General features: G+C 48.8%; 1 protein-coding gene across 1 annotated transcript in view; it reads left to right on the top strand.

Moving 5' to 3' along the window:
* Nucleotides 1-27576, top strand: part of LOC137611911 (metabotropic glutamate receptor 4-like) — a 152714-nt gene that overhangs the window by 99437 nt on the left and 25701 nt on the right. Inside the window, exons 3-6 of the mRNA XM_068340077.1 lie at nt 7097-7313; nt 23524-23659; nt 26767-26921; nt 27229-27369. Of these exons, the coding sequence (XP_068196178.1) occupies nt 7097-7313; nt 23524-23659; nt 26767-26921; nt 27229-27369 (649 nt within the window). The remainder of the gene's footprint in view (nt 1-7096; nt 7314-23523; nt 23660-26766; nt 26922-27228; nt 27370-27576) is intronic.

The following is a 27576-nucleotide window of genomic DNA, read 5'->3' as shown; positions in this document are numbered from 1 at the left end:
AGAGTGTTTGTTCAGACCTCTTCCTCATTTTACTGACAGGCAGCGAGTCGAAGGCAATAAAACCGCAGGAAAGGATTCTTCAAAAGCTCGTCATCGTTTAAGAAAATGGACGGGTTGTTTTCTCAGCTGAGAGCTGGTGGAACAGTTAACGCGTTTGTTGGACCAAGCATTTCTTCTTCTTTTGTTCACTTCAGTTTCAGCGTATTGATCCAGGGAACAATGGCTGAGTGTGTTTTATGAGTCAGCAGACACTCTGCAGTAACTCACTCTGTCACACCGGGGGGGGGGCCTTTGTGACTCGACTGAAGTGGAGCGTCTTAATGACGAAGTGGAACGAAGGCTCCGATCGATGGGTCATCTGGGGGGGTTACGGAACACAGACCCCACCGGGGGGACTGTGGCCCCCACCGGGGGGACTGTGGCCCCTGGATTCTGTCTCCAACACTGTCAGCACTCACACTGAAAATCCAACACACTAAACTGTTTAATCACTAGAAAGTCCCCAAACTGAGCACCGGGGCTTCCTGATGAGGGACGTCTGAATGAAGTGAGTCTGTTCAACAGGAGTCGAGTTGAAATGTTTCCCAATGAAAACTCTGCACACATTATAAAGAGATATTTTCTCTAGAATATTACTGCATGAGAACAAACAGACTGAAGCGTTTTAGAGCTGCAGAGTGAAGGCTTCATTTTTGGATTTCCTCTTTGCAGACAGTCTCTGGCTGGACGACGACTCCTTTTAAATACTAATAATGTACATTTATTTGCAGCCAAAGATGCTCAAAGTACGACTTTTAATTAGCAAGGCATGCTAACTGTCTTCCATTAGAGCAAGGGGGTCAAAACTCATCTCCACTGGGGGCCACATCAGCATCACGGCTGTCCTCAAAGGGCCAGAAGTAACTAATGAATGTAACTAAATGTAACTCAGTGTAATGTAACTAAATGTAACTACTCCTTAATGTAACTAATAAATGTAACTAAATGTAACTCAGTGTAATGTAACTAAATGTAACTACTCCTTAATGTAACTAATGAATGTAACTAAATGTAACTCAGTGTAATGTAACTAAATGTAACTACTCCTTAATGTAACTAATAAATGTAACTAAATGTAACTCAGTGTAATGTAACTAAATGTAACTACTCCTTAATGTAACTAATAAATGTAACTAAATGTAACTCAGTGTAATGTAACTAAATGTAACTACTCCTTAATGTAACTAATAAATGTAACTAAATGTAACTCAGTGTAATGTAACTAAATGTAACTACTCCTTAATGTAACTAATAAATGTAACTAAATGTAACTCAGTGTAATGTAACTAAATGTAACTACTCCTTAATGTAACTAATAAATGTAACTAAATGTAACTCAGTGTAATGTAACTAAATGTAACTACTCCTTAATGTAACTAATAAATGTAACTAAATGTAACTCAGTGTAATGTAACTAAATGTAACTACTCCTTAATGTAACTAATAAATGTAACTAAATGTAACTCAGTGTAATGTAACTAAATGTAACTACTCCTTAATGTTAAATAACTGAATTTCTGACTGATTCTAGTTCCAAACATTACAGTTAGACAGAAAAAACATGTTTGTTTGTTTCTCTGTTCTAACATAAATCCTTTTCATTTGTCAGGTTATTAAACCCACAGAACTCCATCAATCAAGGATCAAACTATCAATCAATAAAGAAAAATAACATCAGACACAAGTTAGGATGTTAACTTTGTTCACAACGTTTACTCAGAGTTAAAATGGGCTGAACTACTGCATTGTGGGAAATGTAGTTTTTGGTCAAAACTCACTTTTGACTCATTTATTTTTAGACACTCTGACCTTTTATTCTCTCGGGGGCCACATTAAATGATGTGGAGGGCCACATTTGGCCCCTGGGCCTTGAGTTTGACACGTGTGCATTAGAACAAACTCCAGCTCAGGAGCAGCTGATGCCTCCTAACGCCATTGGATGAAACGTCCACACACACAGCCAATCACAGCAGACCTTCTACCTGACAGGAAGACACACGAGTTCGGTCACACAAAACTTTTCCTTCCTGCTTCGGTGAAACTTGTTTACAGGAATGATTTCTTCTTGCAGCTCTGATGAAAGCTCCTGATTCGTCTTCTCCTGCTAACAGTGGGGATGCAGAATATTTCTGTACGCGTCTAATAAGCGTCATTACTCCCGCATTGATGCGGCGCCAAATGAGCTCATTGAATGTTCAAAAAGGCCCAGTTATTTAAAGCAAGTGATTTGAACATTAAATCTGCATCAACAATCTCACAGCACAGCAATTAAGCATATTTCCCAAGCCCATTAGCAATTAAATGAATAATTCTGGGGTGGGGGGCGCTGATGAGAGCGGGTTGCCATTTATTCTTTGGGTGTATGATATAGATTACGTACGGCGTGAGGAGCGAACAGGAAGCTGAGGCGTCTCTCAGCTGATGATTCAATGCACAAGCACCTCGTGTGATCTCCAGCTCTGAATGTGGCCTCGAGCGACGTGATTGGTCGTCAGTGCAGCCTCGAGCGACGTGATTGGTCGTCAGTGCAGCCTCGAGCGACGTGATTGGTCGTCAGTGCAGCCTCGAGCGACGTGATTGGTCGTCAGTGCAGCCTCGAGCGACGTGATTGGTCGTCAGTGCAGCCTCGAGCGACGTGATTGGTCGTCAGTGCAGCCTCGAGCGACGTGATTGGTCGTCAGTGCAGCCTCGAGCGACGTGATTGGTCGTCAGTGCAGCCTCGGCTTCCAGACATCAATCCCTGCAGCTCATCTCCTCCCTGCTCGCGTTCGTGGCGTTGTACCCACAATGCATCAGCCTTCATTTCTCCTCTAATCCTGTTCTTTTGATTCTCCAGAAGGGGATTAGGGCCTCTGCAGAGGAATGTGATGTCGGTGCTGGGGGGTTCTGCAGTCATTGCTGGGGGGGTTCTGGAGTGGATGCTGGGGGGGTTCTGGAGTGGATGCTGGGGGGGTTCTGGAGTGGATGCTGGGGGGTTCTGGAGTTGGTGCTGGGGGGTTCTGCAGTCATTGCTGGGGGGGTTCTGGAGTCAATAATGGGGGGGTTCTGGAGTGGATGCTGGGGGGTTCTGGAGTTGGTGCTGGGGGGTTCCATTAGAGGAGCGTCTCTCGCTGCTGTCCGGCGAGCAGAAGTCCCGCCAACACGAACACGATGAGCCGCGTCTGACCAGAGTCCTGTCCCATGAAGCTGGATTAATCTAGTCAGGCTTCCTCCTACTTATCTGGCTTCACTTACCCAGACATCCACCCTCCAGATTTTCGGTACCATAAAGCCGGCTATCAACTCACTAATTCAATCCAGACTTGTCCACTCTAGATCTGTGCGCGTTCACATAAAAAGGGCGGAGTTTGCTGCATGCGACCAATCACAAACATGCAACAAACCGGCCCGAGCCGCATATTTCACAACGGAGGAGCAAACAATAATAATTAATAAATACGATCAATACAAATCAATAATCCAGGCAAAAAGCAACACAGCTGCAGCTGCCAAACGGAGCAAGGATCTCTGGGAAAACATGGCCGACTGCGTCAATGAGGAAGTTAGTGCCATTATAATATTACTGCCCCACTATGATGCACTTGTGTGTCTGACTACAGTAACATGTGTGTGTTCATACATGTGTGTGTGAACCACATGTTTGGTTATGACATGTGATCGTAGCCCCGTGACTTTATGAACAGCTCTACGTACTGTGTTCTTCACAGGTTTTCAGCATCGCCAACACAATACATTAAAGTACCGATCAATCAATCAATCAATCAATCAATCAATCAATCAATCAATCAATCAATCAATCAATCAATCAATCAATCCATGATTTACTGAATACCCGCTGGTATACCTGCTGAGCTCTGATTGGTCAGTAGGTGGGGCTGTTATACCTGCTGATCTTATCCTGAACTTATCCTGCTCCGGAGCAGGTTAGGTGTTCAGCATAGGTTACCGCGACAACGTAGCCCGATAGAAAGTCAGCCACCTTTATGGTACCGAAAAGCCAGGGTTAAGCCTGAAGTTATCTGGCTAAGCCGTAATCCAGCTTTATGGAACAGGCCTCTGGTCGTGTGGTTGTTCCAGCGGTGGAAACACAACAAAGAGCCGCTTCACTCCCACGCCACTGAAACACGGAGACTCGGCCGTCACGCCAGCCGTCACGCCTGCCGTCACGCCAGCACCGCCAACATCACGACAAAACACACGCTGACAGTCAATCAAACCGTTTGGTCAGAAAGAGTTTGGAGCAGAAGAACCCACCTTCTGTCAGACAGCTGACTGGAGCCACAGCTCCTACATAACCTCCATCACAGCATTATGGGATGTCACCACCTTCAAGAGAACGCCACGCATTCTGATTGGGTATCGGCTGAGCAAGAGGCGGGGCAGTTGTTAAAGTCGGCGTATGATGCTGATGCTGACTGTTCCTCACCAGGACACGGGTGAACCCCAGAACACGGAGACGATCAACACCCCAGAAACACGTTAATCTGAAAACACGCGTGAACACAGGAGGAACGCTCACGGATTACTGTCGGTGAGAAGGAGAGAAACACGTGAGGGGAGGGTGTTCAACACGCCACCAGATCACGTGGAGGTCGGGTGACCCCTCAGGTCAGGTGACCCCTCAGGTCAGGTGACCCCTCAGGTCAGGTGACCCCTCAGGTCAGGTGACCCCTGACCTGATGTTAGAGCTGGGGGTTAGAGTTAGGGATAGGAGCAGGGGAGGCACAGGCGCTACTATTCAAACCAGGTGGTGGTGGTGGGGGGTTGAGGTGGTGGTGGGGGGGGTGAGGTGGTGGTGGGGGGTTGAGGTGGTGGTGGGGGGGGTGAGGTGGTGGTGGGGGGTGAGGTGGTGGTGGGGGGTGAGGTGGTGGGGGGGGGTGAGGTGGCAGTGGGGGGGTGAGGTGGTGGGGGGGTGAGGTGGTGGTGGGGGTTGAGGTGGTGGTGGGGGGGTGAGGTGGTGGTGGGGGGTGAGGTGGTGGTGGGGGGGTGAGGTCGTGGGATCAATGCGGCGCTTCAGCTACGACTTCAAAGGCCTCCCCTGTGTGGAGTGGGGGGGTGTTATCAGTCCCACAGCAGCCCGGCTGCTGTTGGGGGAGCTAATATTGATAAAGGAGGCCAGATGGGGGGGGGGGGGTTGGGGGGGCTGGTTTGGATGCAACATTCTCAGTTTTTAAATTCAATCGTCTGAAACATCCTGAGGCTGCAGGAAATCATGTTGAGAAGTTCCACTAGTGTGAAAGACTTCAACCATAGAACCCCCCCCCAAGGTAACAGAACGGACGACCCCACCAGTAAAAGCAGGACAGCAAAGCGCCTGCGGACTCTAAACCAACCCCCCCACCCCACAAAGCCTTAAAAACCAGACGTGAGCAGAACCACAGGAACACGACTGAAGAACGACCCCCACAGGGAACCGCTGGGGCAGAACCGCCGTCAGTCAGTCCCAGGCTGAGGTCTCGTATCAGTGTGGGGGGGTTGACAAACGTTTCAATTACCCTAATTAATAAGACAGTTTGTCGCTCTATCGCCGAATTCGTTATTGGCTGTGGTTCCTGAAGGCGTTACCCACAAGGCCGAGGGTCACAGTGAATAACGGTCCGACAGCGGCTGAAGCTGTTTTCCTCCTCACGTTGGGACGGCCGGCGTGATCCAATCAGCAGCGGTCGCTGGAAACCTGGCTGGAGCGATAGCCAATCAGCTGTCACCCATCACCCTGGATGGATGAGCCCTCAGGAGGGGACAGCGTTCATCACACCCCAGAGCGGCGCTGAGGTGGCGTGTCTCACAGCATGTGGGACGTGTCATTCACGTGTCAACACGTGTCATCACATGTCAACACGTGTCATCACATGTCAACACATGTCATCACATGTCATCACATGTCAACACGTGTCAACACGTGTCATCACATGTCGACACGTGTTGACACGTGTTGACACGTGTCATCACATGAAAAGCTCAGTCACAATCCATTTCATCCAAAAACATAAAATTTTATTCAAATATTCTGAACAACTTAATTTTTGAATAAAATGTTCCAGCAGATGTTTGTTCTGGGGGGGGGGCTCCTCTTCAGGGTCACCATGGGGGTCAGCGTCGGACTATGAGTGACTTATTGAGATGTTCTTCAACCGTCCTGCATTCTGCTGCCATTTATTATCAATCTGGATTAAACTTAAACTGGATTAAAGTGTGGTATTTAAACAGCGTATATAAGAGCACAAACGTGATCAGTTAACCTCCAACGGCGCAGAAACGGTGGAACATACATGTGAGACAGTCTGAGCAGCAAGAGTTGAGATTTCACGGAGACGAGTTTAGAGCTCATGAAGGAACGTGATGGAACACAGGGAGTTAACCCCTTCATCACAGACGGGCCTGTCTCTGACCGCTGCTCCGAAACACCTCACAGGTACACGTTTAAGGAGATTCATCTACAGGTGACCCCCCCACAGGACCTGAGGCCGTTCACCACGTGTGACCATCCGGACACGCTAAGCCCTCAGTCGATCCTGGTCTGACTCCAACTTCTCAAAGCGCCACGACGATAATTCGTTTTATTTATAGCTCTGAAGGATTCCTCACCAAAGCCACGCTTTGTGATTTGTGACAGGAACACAGAGTCTTATTGCCCCTCTGGGGGCAGATCCTTTCATGCTTATGTATTTTGCAACAGCAAATAAATCTGGCATTATACTCCTGACAAGTGTGTTCCTGGGCGGATCAGAGCTCCCTGACTGATGGGTAAAGACTTCCAGCTCAAATGTGATCATCAGGACGCTATCGGGATTAGCAGGACGCTATCGGGATTAGCAGGATGCTATCTGGATTAGCAGGATGCTATCTGGATTAGCAGGACGCTATCTGGATTAGCAGGATGCTATCTGGATTAGCAGGACGCTATCTGGATTAGCAGGATGCTATCTGGATTAGCAGGACGCTATCTGGATTAGCAGGATGCTAACAGGAGGCGGACTCACATCCTGAGCGGAGATGTTCCTCACGTACGTACGTTTGAAGCGACTGACCCCCTCCCTCTCCTCTTTGGCCCCCACAGATCCCTCAGGTGAGCTACGCCTCCACGGCGCCGGAGCTGAGCGACAACACCCGCTACGACTTCTTCTCCCGGGTGGTGCCCCCCGACACCTACCAGGCCCAGGCCATGGTGGACATCGTGAAGGCCATGCGCTGGAATTACGTCTCCACCGTGGCGTCTGAGGGCAACTACGGGGAGAGCGGCGTGGACGCCTTCATCCAGAAGTCTCGAGAGGACGGTGAGTGGGGGGGGGGGGTCGTTCCCACGGAAACGGTTCAGTTGTTGTGAATGGAGCTCAGGTGTTTGCTGTCATCACCAGCTGCTCTGTTCCGCTGGGGTCCAGGGGCTCAATGCCCAGCAGCTGAAGCTGAGTCCCCCCCCCACGGCCACACGTTTGTAACGGCTGAAGCTGAGTCCCCCCCCCACGGCCACACGTTTATAACGGCTGAAGCTGAGTCCCCCCCCCACGGCCACACGTTTATAACGGCTGAAGCTGAGTCCCCCCCCCACGGCCACACGTTTATAACGGCTGAAGCCGAGTCCCCCCCCCACGGCCACACGTTTATAACGGCTGAAGCCGAGTCCCCCCCCCACGGCCACACGTTTATAACGGCTGAAGCTGAGTCCCCCCCCCACGGCCACACGTTTATAACGGCTGAAGCTGAGTCCCCCCCCCACGGCCACACGTTTATAACGGCTGAAGCCGAGTCCCCCCCCCACGGCCACACGTTTATAACGGCTGAAGCTGAGTCCCCCCCCCACGGCCACACGTTTATAACGGCTGAAGCTGAGTCCCCCCCCCACGGCCACACGTTTCCAGCTCTGATTCTTCCTGCAGACGTGGGCAGATTCTCCAGGTATTACAGCAAAGACTGTGGGGGGGGCAGAGGAACATCTGCAGGGTTTGGGCAATACAATCATCTGGAGGGGGGCAACACGCTGGCAGCACACACTCCACCTGACCTCTGACCCCTCCTCTAGCCCAATGTAATCGATACAGAGAGCCACTGAGAGCCACAGCGCCCCCCCACTCTGAGCCACAGTGCCCCCCCCCACTCTGAGCCACAGTGCCCCCCCCCCACTCTGAGCCACAGCGCTGGGATCCAGAGGAGATCCGGTTCGGGGGCCAAAGGACTTCATCTCTGCTCTCTGCAGACCTGGACCCCCCAGCTGCTCTGGGACGGTCTGCAGCTGAGTGACTCCAGTGGATCAGGATCAGGATCAGGATCAGGATCAGGATCAGGATCAGGATCAGCACCTCTGGACCCGAGGACACGGTTCTCCACCGGAAAGGGGTCTGTGCCCCCTTCAGGTCGGTGGGGAGTCTTTACCCCAAGTGGAGGAGTTTAAGAATCTTGGGGTCTTGTTCACGAGTGAGGGGGGGGGGGGTGTGGAACGTGAGATTGACAGACGGATCAGTCTGTGTGTCAGTCAGTCTGTGTGTCAGTCGGTCTGTGTGTCAGTCTGTGTGTCAGTCTGTGTGTCAGTCGGTCTGTGTGTCAGTCTGTGTGTCAGTCGGTCTGTGTGTCAGTCTGTGTGTCAGTCTGTGTGTCAGTCTGTGTGTCAGTCTGTACTGGTGAGAGGCTTGAGGACCGGCCGCTGGTGCAGACGACCAATGGTCTGGTCTACAGTAGAATGGGTGGAACAGACTCTGTGATGAGTTCAGTCTGTTACTGAGGCTACAAACAAGACCAGCTGACAGGTCGACCTGAGGGTGACCCCCAGGGATTGACCCCAGGGTTTGACCCCCAGGGTTTGACCCCCAGGGTTTGACCCCCAGGGTTTGACCCCCAGGGTTTGACCCCCAGGGTTTGACCCCCAGGGTTTGACTCCCAGGGTTTGACCCCCAGGGTTTGACCCCCAGGGTTTGACTCTGGATGCTCCTCCATGGGGCCAGAGGGCTGAGCGAATCACCACGCTGTCACCTCTGAGGAGTCAGGGCAGCAGATCCCCCCGCCCCCGCCCCCCAGCCCCCGCCCCCACGTTTAGCACAGCGTTCATTAAACCCTGAGTAATGACTGTCAGGAACCTGGTCTATTCCACCGCTTTGCCTGCAGCGCAGATCCTGAGACTCTGAGGTTTTATTAGATTTAGTGGTGTCACAGGGCGGCGCCATGATGTGCTCATTAGCTCTGTTATGGCAGAGAAGCTGATTGGTCCACATCTGAGCCTGGGGCCGGTCTGTGTGGAAACTGTCTGCGGTATCCCAGAATCCTCTGCAAAAACATGAACTGATGCTGAACGAATGGTTGTTGGTATACCATGTGATCAGGATGGATGGATGGATGATGGGCGGGTGGATGATGATTGGATGGATGGTGGCTGGATGATGGATGAATGATGGATGATGGATGGATTTATCAGGACCTGCCAGGCTTGAAGCAGAAGCGATCCAGCTGGTTTCACCTGTAGAACGAAGCGTCTCATGTCAAAATGTTGAGTTTCTTCAAGGAACACAAGAGTTTACGGTTTTAGCGTCATTAGCTTTATTAGCGTCATTAGCTTTATTAGCGTCATTATCTTTGCAGCATGGCGTTCTCTTTGACAGTGTCAGCGCTCCAGGTGACATGTGGAGAACATTTCTTCCGACACTCAGACACCGTCTGAGACCAGAGACCGTTTGTTCCTGAGGACTCAGCAGCTCAGATGTTGGCGCTGAGAACAGATGCTGTGTTGACCCCCAGACCGTCTGTTCCTGAGGTCAGAGGCCACCGAGCTGCAGCTGCTGCGTCTGTGAACACAGTTAATACATCACACGTTTAGATGCTGTACAGTTTATATAACGTACGGCTCCAGACGAAGGATCTGCATTTAGATCCTGAGTTCAGTGGGCGCTGGAGGACGGACATCAGCCCCCCATCCTGACACAGATCAACAGTCCGGTCGGCACGGCGACCCGCCATGAGGCCGAAAACAGGAAATGATTAGATTTATTTTCTGTCAGACTGACTGTAACATGCTAGCTCTTCTCTGGTCCAGTAAACACGTGTCGTGTTCTGGGTCGCTGGTGTTCAGGCGTGTCACATGTGGGGCGACACCCCACCTGCTAACATCATTAGGTCCAGTCCCGGGGGGCGTCCAGCCCAAACAGGATTAAAGTCAGACTCACACGGGATTTGATCAGCGGCGCTACGGTGGAGCGGGAGCCGTCTGACGCCGGCCGGTCGATATCTGAGGTGCTCTGGTTTCTGTGGAGCAGATGTAATCACAGGAGTCAGAGTGAGAGGAATCAGGGAACCGGGGGGGGCGAATGGAGGAGCCCCAGCCGGGGGTGAAGTCTGTCTGCAGGTGTGAAACCAGCCATTAATCCTTCACGGCTCCGACCTGTGAGGCTAAGCTGTGTCTCAGGGTCAGAGGTCAAACCCTGAGGCGCTCCTGGACACCTGAGTGTCCACACATCACCTTCAAGTAGTCCTCATCCTTTCATAACGCAGATCCTGACTTGTTCTGAATACATGAATCAGATCCAGATCTGGGGGGTCGGAACACAGTCCGTGTTGACTCCCGTCCAGTAGGGGAGCAGTTCCTCCTCACTGGGGAGTTAGTGGGACTCAAGCAGCCGTCTGTCTCTGATTAGGCCTGAGGCATAAAACGCAAGCAGGGCTGTTTGGTTGCCACGGCAACCGCTTGAAAAGCTTTTACTGAAGTGTGAATAGAAAACGTGCAACTTAAGGTTCTAGAGCGACGCCCATCCAATGAAGCGTCGTGACAGAACGCTGAGCTCTGCTGAAGCTGAAGCTCCTGAAGCTCCTGAAGCTGAAGCTTCAGTAATGAGGATGCTGACGGTCTGGTAACCATGGCGACGGCGCACAGAGCACCATTCATGAGCATTATTTAATGATTGTGTATTTTTAATATGGTGTCAGTTTAAAACATCTTGTAACATTTTAAATGGAGTCTTTAAGGTGGGGGGGCCACTCACAGAATACTGCCTGCATTCCAGCACACGCTGCACTCTGATGACGGCACTTATTCATTCATCCCTTTATGCTGGGGGAGGAAGTAGAAGTTAATTAAAGGATTCCTCAGAACAAAGATGCAGGAGCGAGGGGGGGTGGGGGGGCATGAATGCTGCAGGACCACGCAGGTTTCACCGCAGAGCTCACTCGCATTAACGTGTGTGTGTATCAGCACGAGACGGCCCCCACATGCCCCCACCCGCCCCCACCCGCCCCCACCTGCCCCAACCTGCCCCCACCCGCCCCCACCCATCCCCACCAGCCCCCACCTGCCTCCACCTGCCCCCACCTGCCCCCACCCGCCCCACCTGCCCCCACCTGCCCCCACCCGCCCCACCTGCCCCAACCTGCCCCCACCCGCCCCCACCCATCCCCACCAGCCCCCACCTGCCTCCACCTGCCCCCACCTGCCCCCACCCGCCCCACCTGCCCCCACCTGCCCCCACCCGCCCCACCTGCCCCCACCTGCCCCCACCTGCCCCCACCTGCCCCCACCTGCCCCCACACGCCCCCACCCGCCCCACCTGCCCCCACCCGCCCCCACCCGCCCCCACCTGCCCGTTTCGTTTTCTTGTTCGACATGAAATCCATTCATTCGTCTGTAGAACATTTTTGTGCATTAATTCCCTAAATATGCAGCCGCATAAATTTTCCCGTCTAAGATCAGTTTGATGAATAATTCCAGACGCTAATTAAAAAGATTCTCCTCTTAAATGGCAGCTGAAGTGGGGGGGGGGGGGCAAAGACAGCATGCAGTAGTAAAATGACAAGCAGATTATGCTAATGTTAGACAGGAGGGACGCGTCCTGCTCGTTGTGTGGAGAGGAATGTCAAGAGGAACCGTCTGAAACCTCCTTAATCTGAAACCTCCTTAATCTGAAACCTCCTTAATCTGAAACCTCCTTAATCTGAAACCTCCTTAATCTGAAACCTCCTTAATCTGAATCATCCAGAGGAAACGGAGTTGAAGGCATTTCTTTAAATCTGTGAAACACAGCCTGTGTTTGGTGGTTCTGTCAGAACCGTGAGGGATCCATGTTGGCGGCGACCTGGACGGACGACAGCCGCTGGATGAGATGATGTCACCAGGAGACTCTCCTCCTGCCGTCGTGACAACAATCACCACCACATCCTTGGGATTCTATCAAGGTGTTAGCATTATGCTAATTTGTGGCTTCAGCAGTATTTCCTCTGCTGTGCTTCTTTCTTCCAACAATACATTAAGTTAAAGAATGAAGGGGGGGGGGGGAGCAGCTGATGTTCCCCTGGTGACGCCGTCGGGGGCCGGAAGCCCTTCTGGTGTCAGACGGCTGATCGCTGCCTTCAGGCCTCATTGAGCGCTGATGGATGAGGTGTGTGTGTGTGTGTGTGTGTGTGTGTGTGTGTGTGTGTGTGTGTGTGTGTGTGTGTGTGTGTGTGCTGCAGTGCTGTTAACACACTCACATTACTGCACAGCGATCCTGCTTCCTTTAGTTTCAGCTCAGTGATGAAAAAACTGAAGCTGGAGACAACAGTTCAGATCAGCTTCAGCTTCAGCTTCAGCTCCAGCTTCAGCTTCAGCTTCAGCTTCAGCTCCAGCTTCAGCTTCAGCTTCAGCTCCAGCTCCAGCTTCAGCTTCAGCTCCAGCTTCAGCTTCAGCTTCAGCTTCAGCTTCAGCTTCAGCAGCACACATGAAGCTGTTGTCACGTGTGTTTGGTGGAATGTGGGGTTAAAGATGAACATGAAGTTCACTCAACCAATAGCAGACAGGGTGGGCGGGGCTAAGCAGCGGATTCGGTCGGTGTACACTAATCCCTCACGGCGTCACTACATCAGGGATTTTTAGTAGGTAGTCATGTGATACCGTAGGCGCATTCTATTGGCTGACAGCGTCCAGCGTTAAAACGTTCCCTTAGTTAAACTCTGTTTGTCTCTCTGCCTCGCTGTCATGTTTCATAAAGGTTTGTCCATTCAAACCTGTCACAGCTGCGTTCCTATTGGTGGTTTGAGGGGCTTGTAGCCACCTGGATCCGTCCCGACGGGACCAGCATCACTGACACGGATCATCTGTTAGTTTGATTTGTTCCTGATCATCACGTGGGGTAAACGCTGCCTCAGCGTCAGACAGTAACGACCCACTCAGACCCAGATGTGGCTGATCCAGACGTGGAGCTGCAGTCATTCAGTGTGGTCGTTTGTGAAATACCACATTCAATCAACATCAGTTCAATTTTAATGTTGAATTTTTTTAAGGGTGGATTTTCCTGGATTTTAAATTTATTCTCGATTAAAAAATATGGATATGATAATGTCGTTTTCAGGGAGCGCTGGCAAGGAAAGGAAAATGAGAGAACAGTTTCTGAAACGGGAAAAGAAATGAGGCACAAAAAGCTTCACCTCACATAGAAGCTGCAGTTTCATGAAGAGGAAACCAAACCCGTCCTACTTCTGAGTGTTTAGTCCTTCTTATTGTGCAGCCGTATAGAAATCTACATTTACCTTCAGATCTCTTACATAAATCATGAGTAAATATCTCCACCTCCATTTAATAAGAGAAGAGGAGACGCCTGTGCCTCATTAGGGCTGATCTCTGTCCCCCCCGGGGCAGAACCTGGGCATGAATAATCTGAGGCAGTGGAACGACGGAAACACTGTTTGGTAAAGTCAGGAGAAAGCTCGGTAACTTTGTCGGCTTGTCGTTTGTTCCCCGTTCTATTTAGCAGAGGGAACAAACAGGTCGCTGTCGCTTCGTCTTTAGCTTCAACACCTTCTTCCTAAATCCCTCACTTTTCGGAGTCTTTCTCGCTCACGTGATCGTAAGGCGAGTCATTTCACCATAATGCATGAAATCTCATTTCACAGCGCCCAGAGGCCCATCTTTGATTTATAAATCATTTCCACTGAGAAGGAAAATGTAATTCCTTCATCTCAGAATCTAATTTCTGGTTTCCTCAGAAGCCGTCATGTATCTGTGCTTTGTTCAGGAGCTGATTAGAACAGACGACGGCGACGACGGCGACAACGGCGACGCGTTCCCGCTAATCTGTACCGAGGATAAGAAGTTTAAAAGTGTCTGTTTCCTGATAAAATAAAGTGTTTGTGGACGTCCTGTTGGGCTGAGAACTTCAGGTTGACAGGGAGCTGATAGGAGACGCTCCTGTCGGCCGCTGACGGGTGGATTATGATGAACGGCTGGACTGAACAATTATTATTAAGCATTTGTGTGTTTTAATCAGCGATTGATGAGTTGATTCTCTGAATTGGAGTTCCGAAGAGACAACATGAGGTAATAATCAGCGGTAAATTAATTACTACAGATACGTGTGTGCTGAAGCGTTCCCTCCAGCGGGACGCCTCCTTCACACCTCTCTCCTTTCACAGGAACACCTGCATTTACACTTTCCAGGAACTCGTTCATAAATGTCAAAATAAAGAAAACAGTTGTTCTGGGAAATTCAGCTTCTTCCCAAACACCTGTTCTCACGCTTGATGTCTGATGAAGCTCCAATCCCTCCACATCTGAGTTAACGGCTGCCGTTGGGGACATCATAATGAAATCTACTCCAGATAGTAACCGTCCCTCAAAGGTCCACCATAACCCATCAAGTAGTTCTGAATAATTAACTTAATCAAGTCTCATAATACATTTTTAAAAGATCCTGAATTTGAATGTTTGGTCTTGTTGCAATTCAAATGTGGAGCAAGAGATGAGACTAAATACATCACATCTAGTAAAACATTCATCAAACACACTGACGTGTTGTTCTCTGCTACTTCCATCGAGTTTCGTGAAATCTGTGAAGTCACGTTTGTGTCGTTCTGCTCAGACAAAAGAAAAACCACTAGAGCTTCGTGAAAGCATGATCAGATCAATCAATCAATCAATAAACCAATCAGGTGTTCTCCGTGTCCAAACACTCTGGGTTCCTGACTCCTTCCCCCGTTGTTCAGTCCTCCTGATGGTCACGGCGTCCACTAAGCAGAATGAACAATAACACGGTGACCTCTGACCCCAGCAGCTCTCCTGCGACTGGAACAGGTTCATTTCCCGGTGGGGCTGGAGCCGAGCTGCTGACAGGCGTAATACCGGGACCGGTTTCCGTTTGGCTTCAGAAAATAGCCGTGTCAACAAACACTTTGGGTTGATCCATCAGCTCCAGGGCCAGAACGGAGCTGCACGCTAACGGCGCTACGTTCTCTCACAGACGGTTAGCAGAGTCATCAAACAAGCTGTTCCTGTTCCACACACCAGAGATTAGTCCCGTCCACTTCATCAAGCTCCAATTAGACCGGGCCCAGATGCTGGACTCCTCCTCCTTTAGTTGAGGCGTTTTGATGGAAACTTTCGCTTCGCTGCAGAGAATTCTTCAAAACCACTGTCGCTGCTATGCAGATGACGTTTTTCTGTTTAGAGAGCATAAAGTTATTATTAACACCTCTGAAGAGAAGCATGCCTGATTTAAGTTCTGGTAGAATAAACCCAACAGTAAAGCTGTGGTCAGTATTGATTATGATTGGTCAATGACGTTAATGAATGATATTTTATTCAGAGGAAACATCGTGTATGAAAGTGCATCTCGCTGGTTGTGGCTCTTTAATCTGATCTAATTTGACGCCATGCAGACGTGTCATCAGCATCAGAGCATCTCTGCACCAGAACGCTTCCGAGCCATTGTGAGGGACGGCATTAAAAGAAAATTCAATCACGCTGTTTCATCTTATGCTTCTTTGATGCCCAAGTATTCAGCAGCAGCACTTTCTTCCAACAACACAAAGAGATGCTTGAGTGAAGGGCTGGAAAACACGCCTGGAGGTTCTGAACGCTGATCACTGGTTCCTCCACACAATGAGGGAAGAACAACTGAGATCCAGACAGATGGTGGCTCCACGTCTTTTCATTTGTGACATTTAAACAAAAAATACTCTGATTAGACTAAAAATACAAAAGCAGTTTTCTTCAAATTAATCGTGTCATATTATATTTATTCTGTTTCTGAGCGTTACTTTCAAGAGTAGAAAGAGGATAATTAATATCTCTGACAGCCGTCCACAATAAATTCTCTGCAGTTTCCTCCTGATGGAAACACCTCAGTGGTTCTGCAGAACGGATCGGGTCCGATTCAGACCCCATATGGACCAGAACTGATTCGGAACAGGATGAAAGTGTTTGTGGCTCCGAGGCTGATCAATATAATGGGAACGGGAGATTTTAATGTAAATGATCTCTTTACTGTTACCCCCCCCCCCCACCTTGACGAGTGACAGAACTGTGGGAGGCTCCCACCGTGAACGTCCACACGTTTTCTCGTGATTCCAACCCTCTCCTCCTCTAGTATTCAGGCTCGGCCCACCTCCAGCTCCACCAATGAGGAGAAACGCAGTTCCTTCCAGAACGCTCCTCGGTTCCTCTCCTCACGGCCCCATCGAGTTCTGAGAAAAAACTGGTGGACAAACTGATGGACACAAACTGATGGACACAAACTGATGGACACAAACTGATGGACACAAACTGATGGACACAGACTGGTGGACACAAACTGATGGACACAAACTGATGGACACAAACTGGTGGACACAAACTGGTGGACATAAACTGGTGGACACAAACTGGTGGACACAAACTGGTGGACATAAACGGGGCTCCCTCCCATCCCCCACTGCATTGTGGGAGAGCGAGTAGAGAGTGAACACCAACACCTGTTCTGATTAACTGTCTGGCAGCGTTTCCTGGACCGAGTCCAGCGCCACGGCCCTCCAACGCCAGCACGCTGCCACTGCCCCCCCACATGATAATACAGCACACGACCTGCAGCTCGCCTCAGGCGGCGTCGGTGTCCAGTGAACCCATTAACGCCCCTGTTTTAACCGTTAACGCCCCTGTTTTACCCGTTAACGCCCCTGTTCTACCCATTAACGCCCCTGTTTTAACCATTAACGCCCCTGTTTTACCCGTTAACGCCCCTGTTCTACCCGTTAATGCCCCTGTTTTACCCGTTAACGCCCCTGTTCTACCCGTTAACGCCCCTGTTTTACCCGTTAACGCCCCTGTTTTACCCGTTAACGCCCCTATTTTACCCGTTAACGCCCCTGTTTTACCCGTTAACGCCCCTGTTCTACCCATTAACGCCCCTGTTTTACCCGTTAACGCCCCTGTTTTACCCGTTAACGACCCTGTTCTACCCATTAACGCCCCTGTTTTACCCGTTAACGCCCCTGTTTTAGCCGTTAACGCCCCTGTTCTACCCATTAACGCCCCTGTTTTACCCGTTAACGCCCCTGTTTTAGCCGTTAACGCCCCTGTTCTACCCATTAACGCCCCTGTTTTACCCGTTAACGCCCCTGTTTTAGCCATGAACACACCGTTGCTGTTGTTTCCTCTAAATCAGCTCCTCCTCTCTATTTCTTGTCCCTGTCGGGGACTCGATGGCGTCCAGGCCTCGCTGGATGAAAGGCGTGGAGACGCTGGATGCGTTGCCAGTTTTCTCTCAGACCTCTGATCAGCTGATTTGCATAAATCGTGATATACCGTTTACTGAACCAGAGGGATATTTTTATCTAAATCCACTGCTGTCCAGCTCATCTTTTGGGTTCGATGTCTGCATTCCTTTGATTACGTGTCCACTGTGAACCGCAGTGATGACCCTGAGGTCACGGCTGTGTTCTCATCTCCAATCACAGCGAATGGGATTCAAACCTCTGCATAATTCCCACGACACACTGAATGATGAGCTGATTGCGTCTGGACTAACCAATCGTTTGCTTCGCGATGAGGGCGGCTGCAGCTGAAGGGTTTTCATTTAGTGTGGAGAAAACAGAATATCTGGAGGAGGAACCAATCGGCCGTCAGCGCCACACGGACTCGATTAGTTCAGTTTCAGTTCTCTTCTGTTACCGGTTGTGTTCTCCAGCCGCCGCTGCAGGTATCTCAGCACACCGCAGCCCACTAAGTGAGCTATTTATACCCGGCTCCTTCACCACGGCGCTCACATGAGGGTTCTTTGGTGTTTCTGTACAACTGTTCACCAAACAGTGCTGCAGTCAGTCACGCTGCCAGGGACGGTTTACTGCTGATGGAGGCGCTGGGCTCTGCAGGGCGCCGGCGAGAGGATCTTAGTGCTGTGAAGTGTTTGGACGGGCGATGGAGACCCACCGTCTGTTTGGCGACGGATCGATCCGGGTTTGAGGCTCAGATGTTAGGAGTGGATGAGGGGGGGCGTTGGGAGGGAAACACACTGCAGGAAGTTCTCAGCACATCTCCAACGCTGCACTCGTTTCTGAACCCGTTTCTGAACCCGTTTCTAAACCCGTTTCTAAACCCGTTTCTAAACCTGTTTCTGAACCTGTTTCTGAACCCGTTTCTGAACCTGTTTCTAAACCCGTTTCTGAACCCGTTTCTAAACCTGTTTCTGAACCCGTTTCTGAACCCGCTTCTGAACCCGTTTCTGCACACAGTGAGGTCAGTGAGGCGGGTCAAGACTGATTAATGGTAGATTCTTATTCACTTTGCCAAATATCAACACAGTTGTTCAGGCTGGTTTTACACGAACCACTGATCAGCGTTACCAGGAAGCTTGTTCAGGTAATTTAGACACAGGTAATTAATCAGAGACAACCCCCAACGTCTCTGAAGACTATATTGTTTTTCAGGGCGGCGACGCTTTGGTGATTAATGGCTTTGTGATTGTTTTAATCCATTTTGTGGTGTTCATATAAAGTTAGGAGAAGGATGTGGGGGTGGTGGTGGTGGGGGGTGTCCAGTTTATCTCCTTAATTAGATTTAGTCTGACTACAGAATGGAATCCAGCATAGCATCATGTTGTCTAGAGACTCGTTCCATTGGTTAACATGAATTACATTAATAACATTAATACCCTTAATTGTATTAATAACATTAATAACATAATAACATTAATAACACAATAACATTAATAACGTTAATAACATTAATAACATAATAACATAATAACATAATAACGTTAATAACATTAATAACATTAATAACGTTAATAACATTAATAACATAATAACATAATAACATTAATAACACAATAACATTAATAACGTTAATAACATTAATAACATAATAACATAATAACATAATAACGTTAATAACATTAATAACATTAATAACGTTAATAACATTAATAACATAATAACATAATAACATTAATAACATTAATAATTGAAACGTGAGTTTTTACTCCCAAAACCAGTTAAAGTGTGTTTTGGTTGAACAGACTGGAGCAGCACGTCTGGATCTCGTTCTAGCAGCTCAGGTCTGTCCATTAGCTTCTCGTAATGCTGGTCTGATCCAATGTAGCCGCAAGAGGACACAAGCCAGGGTCTTATTGTGCCGGTCCAAAGCCCGGATAAATACAGACAGTTGTGTTAGGAAGGGTATCCGGAGTAAAACTTTTGCCAAATCAAAGATGCGAATCAAACCTATGACTTCCATACCGGATCGGTTGAGGCCCGGGTTAACAACGACCACCATCAGCGCTGTTGACCTACAGGGCGCCGGTGGAAATTGGATTACTGTTGGTCGAAGAAGGAGAGGCGGAAAGTGTGTTTGTAGGAAGAGAGAGATGAGGAACACCAAGAGTATAGGACTGAGAGTAGGGACATTGAATGTTGGAACTATGACAGGAAAAGGTAGAGAGTTGGTTGACATGATGCAGAGGAGGAAGGTAGACATACTGTGTGTCCAGGAGACCAGGTGGAAAGGTAGCAAGGCTAGAAGTTTAGGAGCGGGGTTCAAGTTGTTCTATCATGGTGTAGATGGGAAGAGAAATGGAGTAGGAGTTATCTTGAAGGAGGAGTTTGTTAGGAATGTTCTGGAGGTAAAAAGAGTGTCGGATAGAGTGATGAGTCTGAAGCTAGAAATAGAAGGTGTGATGTTCAATGTTGTTAGTGGGTATGCTCCACAGGTAGGCTGTGAGCTGGAGGAGAAGGAGAAATTCTGGTTGGACTTTGATGAAGTGATGCAGAGCAGACCTAGAAGTGAGAGAGTTGTCATTGGAGCAGACTTCAATGGACATGTTGGTGCAGGAAACAGAGGTGATGAGGAGGTGATGGGCAGGTTTGGTATCCAGGAGAGGAACGCAGAAGGACAGATGGTGGTTGACTTTGCAAAAAGGATGGAAATGGCTGTAGTGAATACTTTCTTCCAGAAGAGGCAGGAACATAGAGTGACCTATAAGAGTGGAGGTAGGAGCACACAGGTAGACTACATCTGGTGTAGACGGTGTAACCTGAAGGAGATCAGTGACTTTAAAGTAGTGGTAGGTGAGAGTGTAGCCAAACAGCATAGGATGGTGGTGTGTAGGATGACTCTGGTGGTGAGGAAGATGAAGAGGACAAAGGCAGAGCAGAAGACGAAATGGTGGAAGCTGAAAAAGGAAGAGTGTTGTATGACTTTTAGGAAGGAGTTAAGACAGGCTCTGGGTGGTCAGGAGGTGCTTCCAGATGACTGGACAACTACAGCTAATGTGATCAGGGAGACAGGTAGGAGAGTACTTGGTGTGTCATCTGGAAGGAAAGTAGATAAGGAGACTTGGTGGTGGAATGAGGAGGTACAGGAGTGTATACAGAGAAAGAGGTTAGCTAAGAAGAAGTGGGACACTGAGAGGACTGGGGAGAGTAGACAGGAGTACAGGGAGATGCAGCGTAAGGTGAAGGTAGAGGTAGCAAAGGCCAAACAAGAAGCTTATGATGACTTGTATGCTAGTTTGGACAGTAAGGAGGGAGAGACTGATCTATACCGGTTGGCAAGACAGAGAGATAGAGATGGGAAGGACGTGCAGCAGGTTAGGGTGATTAAGGATAGGGATGGAAGTCTATTGACAGGTGCCAGTAGTGTGATGGGAAGATGGAAAGAGTACTTTGAAGAGTTGATGAATGTGGAAAATGAGAGAGAACAAAGACTAGAAGAGGTGACTGTTGTGGACCAGGAAGTAGCAAAGATTAGTCAGGATGAAGTGAGGAGGGCATTGAAGAGGATGAAGAGTGGAAAGGCAGTCGGTCCTGATGATATACCTGTAGAGGTTTGGAAGTGTCTAGGAGAGGTGGCAGTAGAGTTTCTGACTGGGTGTCACTGAGGAAAAGACAGAGCTGGAGGTAGCAGAGATGAAGATGCTGAGGTTCTCTCTGGGAGTGACCAGGATGGATAGGATCAGGAATGAGTCCATCAGAGGGACAGCACATGTTAGAGGTTCTGGAGATAAAGTCAGAGAGGCCAGACTGAGATGGTTTGGACATGTCCAGAGGAGAGATAGTGAATATATTGGTAGAAGGATGCTGAGTTCTGAACTGCCAGGCAGGAGGCCTAGAGGAAGACCAAAGAGGAGGTTTATGGATGTAGTGAAAGAGGACATGAAGGTAGTTGGTGTGAGAGAAGAGGATGAGAAGACAGGGTTAGATGGAGGACACTGATTGGCTGTGGAGACCCTGAAGGGAAAAGCTGAAAGGAAAAGAAGAAGAAGTGCTGGTCTGCTCCACTGGGTTCTGTGGAGAACATGTGACTCAATGAGCCTTTGCTGGGGGGGTAAAGTGTGACGTGGGACACGGGATGGAGGAACCCATCACGGGTGTGGTGTGGGGATCACGCCTGTGAGGAATGAACACACAGGTGTGTGAACGGCTGTATCTGCTCCAACACTCCCCTGGAGAGCTGTTCCCACCCCCCGTCCTCCTGCTATTGTTACTGGGGGGGAAGCATAGCAGAGATGAGTCCTCCACGCGTCCACACAGCAGATGCTGGGGGGGTGATTGATGGAGCCTCTGAGAGGAGAGCGTCGCTGCTGAGCGGCGGCTAAATTTCCCATGAGCCTTTGTGTAGTTTAAGCTTAATGACGCCGGCAGGCGAGAAGAGAAGCTTCTGCTTCAGCCATCAGGAGCCGTGGGGGCTGCAGGCGCCGGTGGGGGCCTCTCTGAGGGTCTTCTGGACGCGACAGGAGCCTCCTGAACAAGATCAACACAGTTCACTGTGAAAGCACGATTCTTTCCCCTCAGCTCTCATCATCTAGAGATTAGAACAAATCAGCTGTGCTCTGGATCGATAGGACACGCCTCTGAACGCTGCTCGCCCCCCAGCTGGGGGGGCGAGCAGACTGGACTCTAGTCTAATAAAGACTAGAGTCCAGAGTCACTCAAGGAAGTAACCCTGGCTTAGGGTTAGGGTCAGGGGTCAGGATCAGGGTCAGGGGTCAGAGTAGACACAGAACTTCTAGCACTGCCTCCTGATTGAAGCACATCTGGCTGGGGGGGTGGAGACTTCCCATCAGCCACTCCTGCTGGCTCTGCTAATGGGCGTGGGGGAGTCTGACCAATGAGACGGGGCTGCAGGAGTCTGACCAATGGAGGGGCCATTTCCGTCCATTAACCAGAGTTGTGCTGTTCTACATGTGACAAGCATGACTCCAACAGAATAACCACATACAGGGACCCCCCCCCCCGGGTGTAAAGGAAACAGGAATGTCATTAAATCCAGTTTGTTTCCAGGACCACTGCTGGCGTTCAGACCCGACCCGACTGGGGGGGGACCTTCTGTGCCCACAAGCAAAGCCAACATCCAGTTTCTTTAATGGTGGTTCCTTTTCTCAGCTTAGTAGCCTCCGAGCTGAGGACAGGGTTTGTCTGGTTCCAATGACCCCACCGGAGGGGTTACTCCTCCACTGATGGGGGGCAGAAACTGTGCCACGAAGGGGGAGTTCATCAGTGTGTACATTACTAGTGTTCTGGGGGGATTAAACACATGCAATTCAAATAAATAAAACCAACAGATAAGCAAGGGCGCCCTCTGTTGGAACGTGTGTTCACTCCCCCCAGTGGGACTGACCTGTGGGGGTAAATGTACTGATGTCTGCTGGTCAAAGCCTGAAGACATGGATTTCATGGATGCTGCAGGTACAAAACGACCAAAACACGGAACTGACACGCGTGTTTCTGAAACCAGAAGCGGTGTTTAACGACAAAACGTCTGGACCGACCAAACGCCGCCTGATCCCGGTCCCTCTGGCAGGACCAGGAGCTGAATTGATGGCTCTCCGTGGGTCCAGGTCCCCCCTCCAGGCCCAAACAAAGATTTTTTTACTGCCTCGCATTCGTCTTTCTGGGAAACACTGTCCCTGTTCTCGTTTAGGAGTTCATCCATCATCAGAGGAGCGGCTCCTGGAGGAGGACGGGGGGGTAAAGGAAAAAGTTCAGCCACAAACTACTAGAAATGTTTCTGCTGACCAGTTAGAGGACAAACCTCAGTAGTGTGTGTGTGTGTGTGTGTGTGTGTGTGTGTGTGTGTGTGTGTGTGTGTGTGTGTGTGTGTGTGTGTGTGTGTGTTAGTGTGTGTGTGTGTGTGTCTGTGTGTGTGTGTGTGTGTGTGTGTGTGTGTGTGTGTGTGTGTGTGTGTGTGTGTGTGTGTGAGGTTACATTCTGTGCTAATGCTATTCAGACGTGCCACAAACACTGTTTAATTACCCTCTTCTCCCCCCCCCCCGCCCCCACCTGGGGTAACAGGTGGTCTCTGCATCTCCCAGTCTGTAAAAATACCACGTGAGCCAAAATCTGGAGAGTTTGACAAGATCATCCGCCGTCTGAGCGAGAACCCCAACGCCAGGGTGGTGATTATCTTCGCCAACGAGGACGACATCAGGTGAGTAGATCGCTGCCTCTGATTGGTTGTTCATGAATGGACCTGAGCTCCTCCCCCAGTGAAATCAGCTGTTTTATGTGTTTGATTGCCTCTGAGATGATGACTGTTCTTCAGGAAGCCAGTGGAATGTGAAGTGTGTGTTGAGTCCTAATAAACGTCCTCTGACACCCCCGGGGGTGTGATTATAGGTGCTGGTATTTACCTCCTCCAAACCCGTCAGGAACACGCGGTCGTGTCACGCAAAGTGGTACTTAACTCTGAGACGCCAGGAAATGGTGTGATCTGATCCCCACAGGTGCAAATTAACCCAGTACTTACCCCAGTGGGGTACTTCAGTGTAATTTGGAAGTATTTGCTCTTTAGTTTTGGACACATTTCCAGTGGGCGGCGCTCAGAGAGGTGTTTCTAGTGGGGGCCAGTGTGTGTTGATCGTGAGCGGCGGCCGGTGGGGGTGTTTCTGTTGGGTGATCGGGACCGGGGTGGGGTCCAGGGGGGGTCCAGGGGGTCCTGACACACAGACGCTGCTGGTGAGGGTTTGACTACGAGCAGCCACACTGAGTACCGACGCGTTGACAGGTGTGCCCCCCCCCCCTGAAATACAAAATACAGGACAGATGAAGACTCTCCTGTTGAATCCTGTTTGGAGAGTTGTTACCATGACAACGCTAATGATGCTCCATTTAGCTCAGAGGGAAACCATCACCTGAGACACTAAAGTCTTCTCCATAAAGTAGCTCTGAGTGATTTAACCCTTTATGCTGATGCTGGCAGCAGCTCCTTATTGTCGTTTCCTGCTCCACGAGCATTGTGGGAGTTTTTGGAGGATTGACAAATCCAGAAATAAAAAACAGGCTTCAAACAGTTTCACAGAATGAGGATAACTCTCACACATAAATGTAAAGTCAGTGGCTGAGCGTCCAGATGACAGATCTACATTCTGACTCGTGTTAAACTAAATTAAATTCCTCAAAGGCAGCTGAACCTCAGGGGGGTGGAGTCAATCTGCTGATCTGATCGGTGACACAGATCCATCAATAAACTGTTATCATTCATTCAGGTGGACAGTCTGCAGTACGATGGGACACGAGCAGAAGGAACTCAGCTGTTGTTGTTGTGTATGGGGAAGTGTTTCCATGGCAACAGTTTGTAGGTCAATGCATTCCTGGAGGACGTGAGCGGTGATGTGGGTCAGTCTCTCCACGCTGCCCACAGACCGCCGCTGATAGGCTGATAGTCTGGATGTCATTACAGGAAGCAGAGGCGGGTGTCGGCTCTACCCTCAACCCACTAACAGCCCCCAGAAGCCCCAGAAGAACCCACTATGGTCTCCACACAGAGACAAAGACACTCCACGTCTGGAAGGAGCTCATCAAATGTTTTTAACAATCAATAAGGAGCAAAAAAAACAATGAAACCATTGAAGTAAAATAATATAGTACTGGTGCTGTGGGTTTTGATCTGATCCTCTCATCACCACCGGGGGCCCCATCAGCATCACAGCTGTCCTCACAGGGCCAGATGTAACTAATACATGTAACTAAATGTAACTCAATGTAATGTAACTAAATGTAACTACTCCTTGATGTAACTAATACATGTAACTAAATGTAACTCAATGTAATGTAACTAAATGTAACTACTCCTTGATGTAACTAATAAATGTAACTAAATGTAACTCAGTGTAATGTAACTAAATGTAACTACTCCTTAATGTAACTAATAAATGTAACTAAATGTAACTACTCCTTAACGTAACTAATAAATGTAACTAAATGTAACTCAGTGTAATGTAACTAAATGTAACTACTCCTTAATGTAACTAATAAATGTAACTAAATGTAACTCAGTGTAATGTAACTAAATGTAACTACTCCTTAATGTAACTAATAAATGTAACTAAATGTAACTCAGTGTAATGTAACTAAATGTAACTACTCCGTAATGTAACTAATAAATGTAACTAAATGTAACTCAGTGTAATGTAACTAAATGTAACTACTCCTTAATGTAACTAATAAATGTAACTAAATGTAACTCAGTGTAATGTAACTAAATGTAACTACTCCTTAATGTAACTAATAAATGTAACTAAATGTAACTCAGTGTAATGTAACTAAATGTAACTACTCCTTAATGTTAAATAACTGAATTTCTGACTGATTCTAGTTCCAAACATTACAGTTAGACAGAAAAAACATGTTTGTTTGTTTCTCTGTTCTAACATAAATCCTTTTCATTTGTCAGGTTATTAAACCCACAGAACTCCATCAATCAAGGATCAAACCATCAATCAATAAAGAAAAATAACATCAGACACAAGTTAGGTTAACTTTGTTCACAACGTTTAGTCAGAGTTAAACTGGGCTGAACTACTGCATTGTGGGAAATGTAGCTTTTGGTAAAAGCACACTTTTGACCTATTTATTTTTAGACACTCTGACCTTTCATGCTCTCGTGGGCCACATAAAATGATGTGGAGGGCCACGTTTGGCCCCCGGGCCTTGAGTACGTTTTGACCTTTTATCTTTCTCTTTCTGTTGACTTCATTATATTTCTGGAAAATTTGAACCAATAAAAAATGTAAAATCTTAACAAAACTGAAGAAAAGACGAACACACATAATAAAAACATGGATCCTACAGCAGCATGTAAACAGATGAAGGCTGAACAGAATAAAGCTCTCATCACCAGAATGATTCGCTGCTTGAACCTTTCTGTTCCACTGTCTTTGGGGTTTCTTGAAGGTCAGCGCTGCTTCACGTCGGGTGTCTGAGCTGAAACTTTATGTTTCTGAGCTCCAGCTGTCCTGATGTCAGACTGCCAGTTGGTTTATGGCTCCTGGAACTTATTTCATTGGCAGCAAGTTGGAAAAATGTGGCGAGTGTGTCATTCTGTCACCGCCAAGAGGAACTGTGCTGCACCCAGAATGGATGGAGTCAGGGAGGCTTCCAGTTCCTGAATTATCCCGATCCAGAATCAGAACAGAATCTCTGTGGAATCGATTGTGGGGGGGCTTCCACATAAACACCTCCTGTTTTCTGTCTTATCACTGTTCATGAAGAATGAAGAATGCTAGAATTTAAATTCTTCTCTGTTTCTTCCACCAGGCGGCTCCTTCAAGCAGCCAAGAAGGCCAATCAGACGGGCCATTTCATCTGGGTGGGGTCAGACAGCTGGGGATCCAAAATCTCCCCCATCCTGAACCAGGAGGAGATGGCAGAAGGTGCTGTCACCATCCTGCCCAAACGGCAGTCCATCAAAGGTATCACAGCAGTGCCCACTGGCCACGCCCCCTTCCACCACTAGCATCGCTGTTCAAGGCGGAGCTTCACTCGGCCAATCATTTAAAGTGTCCTTTGATCACTGATCAACATTAAACAAGGAGTCACCTCTCAGCTCTGAGCAAACCCACTTAGCAGTTAGCAGGTAGCAGTTAGCAGTTGTCTTTGATAGCAGATCAAATGCTTGACTCGTTGGGAATTGTTCCTAAATGTATCAGCAGTTTTACGTTTTGCTTATTAAACTTGATCAGGGATTCAAATCCTTCTGCTCGTGTCTGATTGGTCCAGGTTTCGACCGCTACTTCATCAGCAGAACCCTGGAGAACAACAGGAGGAACATCTGGTTCGCAGAGTTCTGGGAGAACAACTTCCAGTGTAAACTCAGTCGGCACGCCGTGAAGAAAGGATCAGGCATCAAGAAATGCACCAGTGAGTCCACAACCAATCAGAATTCACCATCTGCTCTAACCCTAACCCTACACCCTAACCCCAACCCCAAGACTAAACCTACCCCCTGACCCCTAACCTCTGACCCCTAATCCAAACCAGCTGGTCTCTGGAACCAACTGGCCAGTGTGTGTGTGTGTGTGTGTGTGTGTGTGTGTATGTGTGTGTGTGTGTGTGTGTGTGTGTGTG

Source organism: Antennarius striatus, chromosome 2 (genome assembly GCF_040054535.1).
Source record: "Antennarius striatus isolate MH-2024 chromosome 2, ASM4005453v1, whole genome shotgun sequence".
In the NCBI taxonomy this organism is placed as follows: Eukaryota; Metazoa; Chordata; class Actinopteri; order Lophiiformes; family Antennariidae; genus Antennarius; species Antennarius striatus.
Note: the sequence above shows the minus strand (reverse complement) of the source record. Positions and strands in the feature narration are given on the sequence as shown.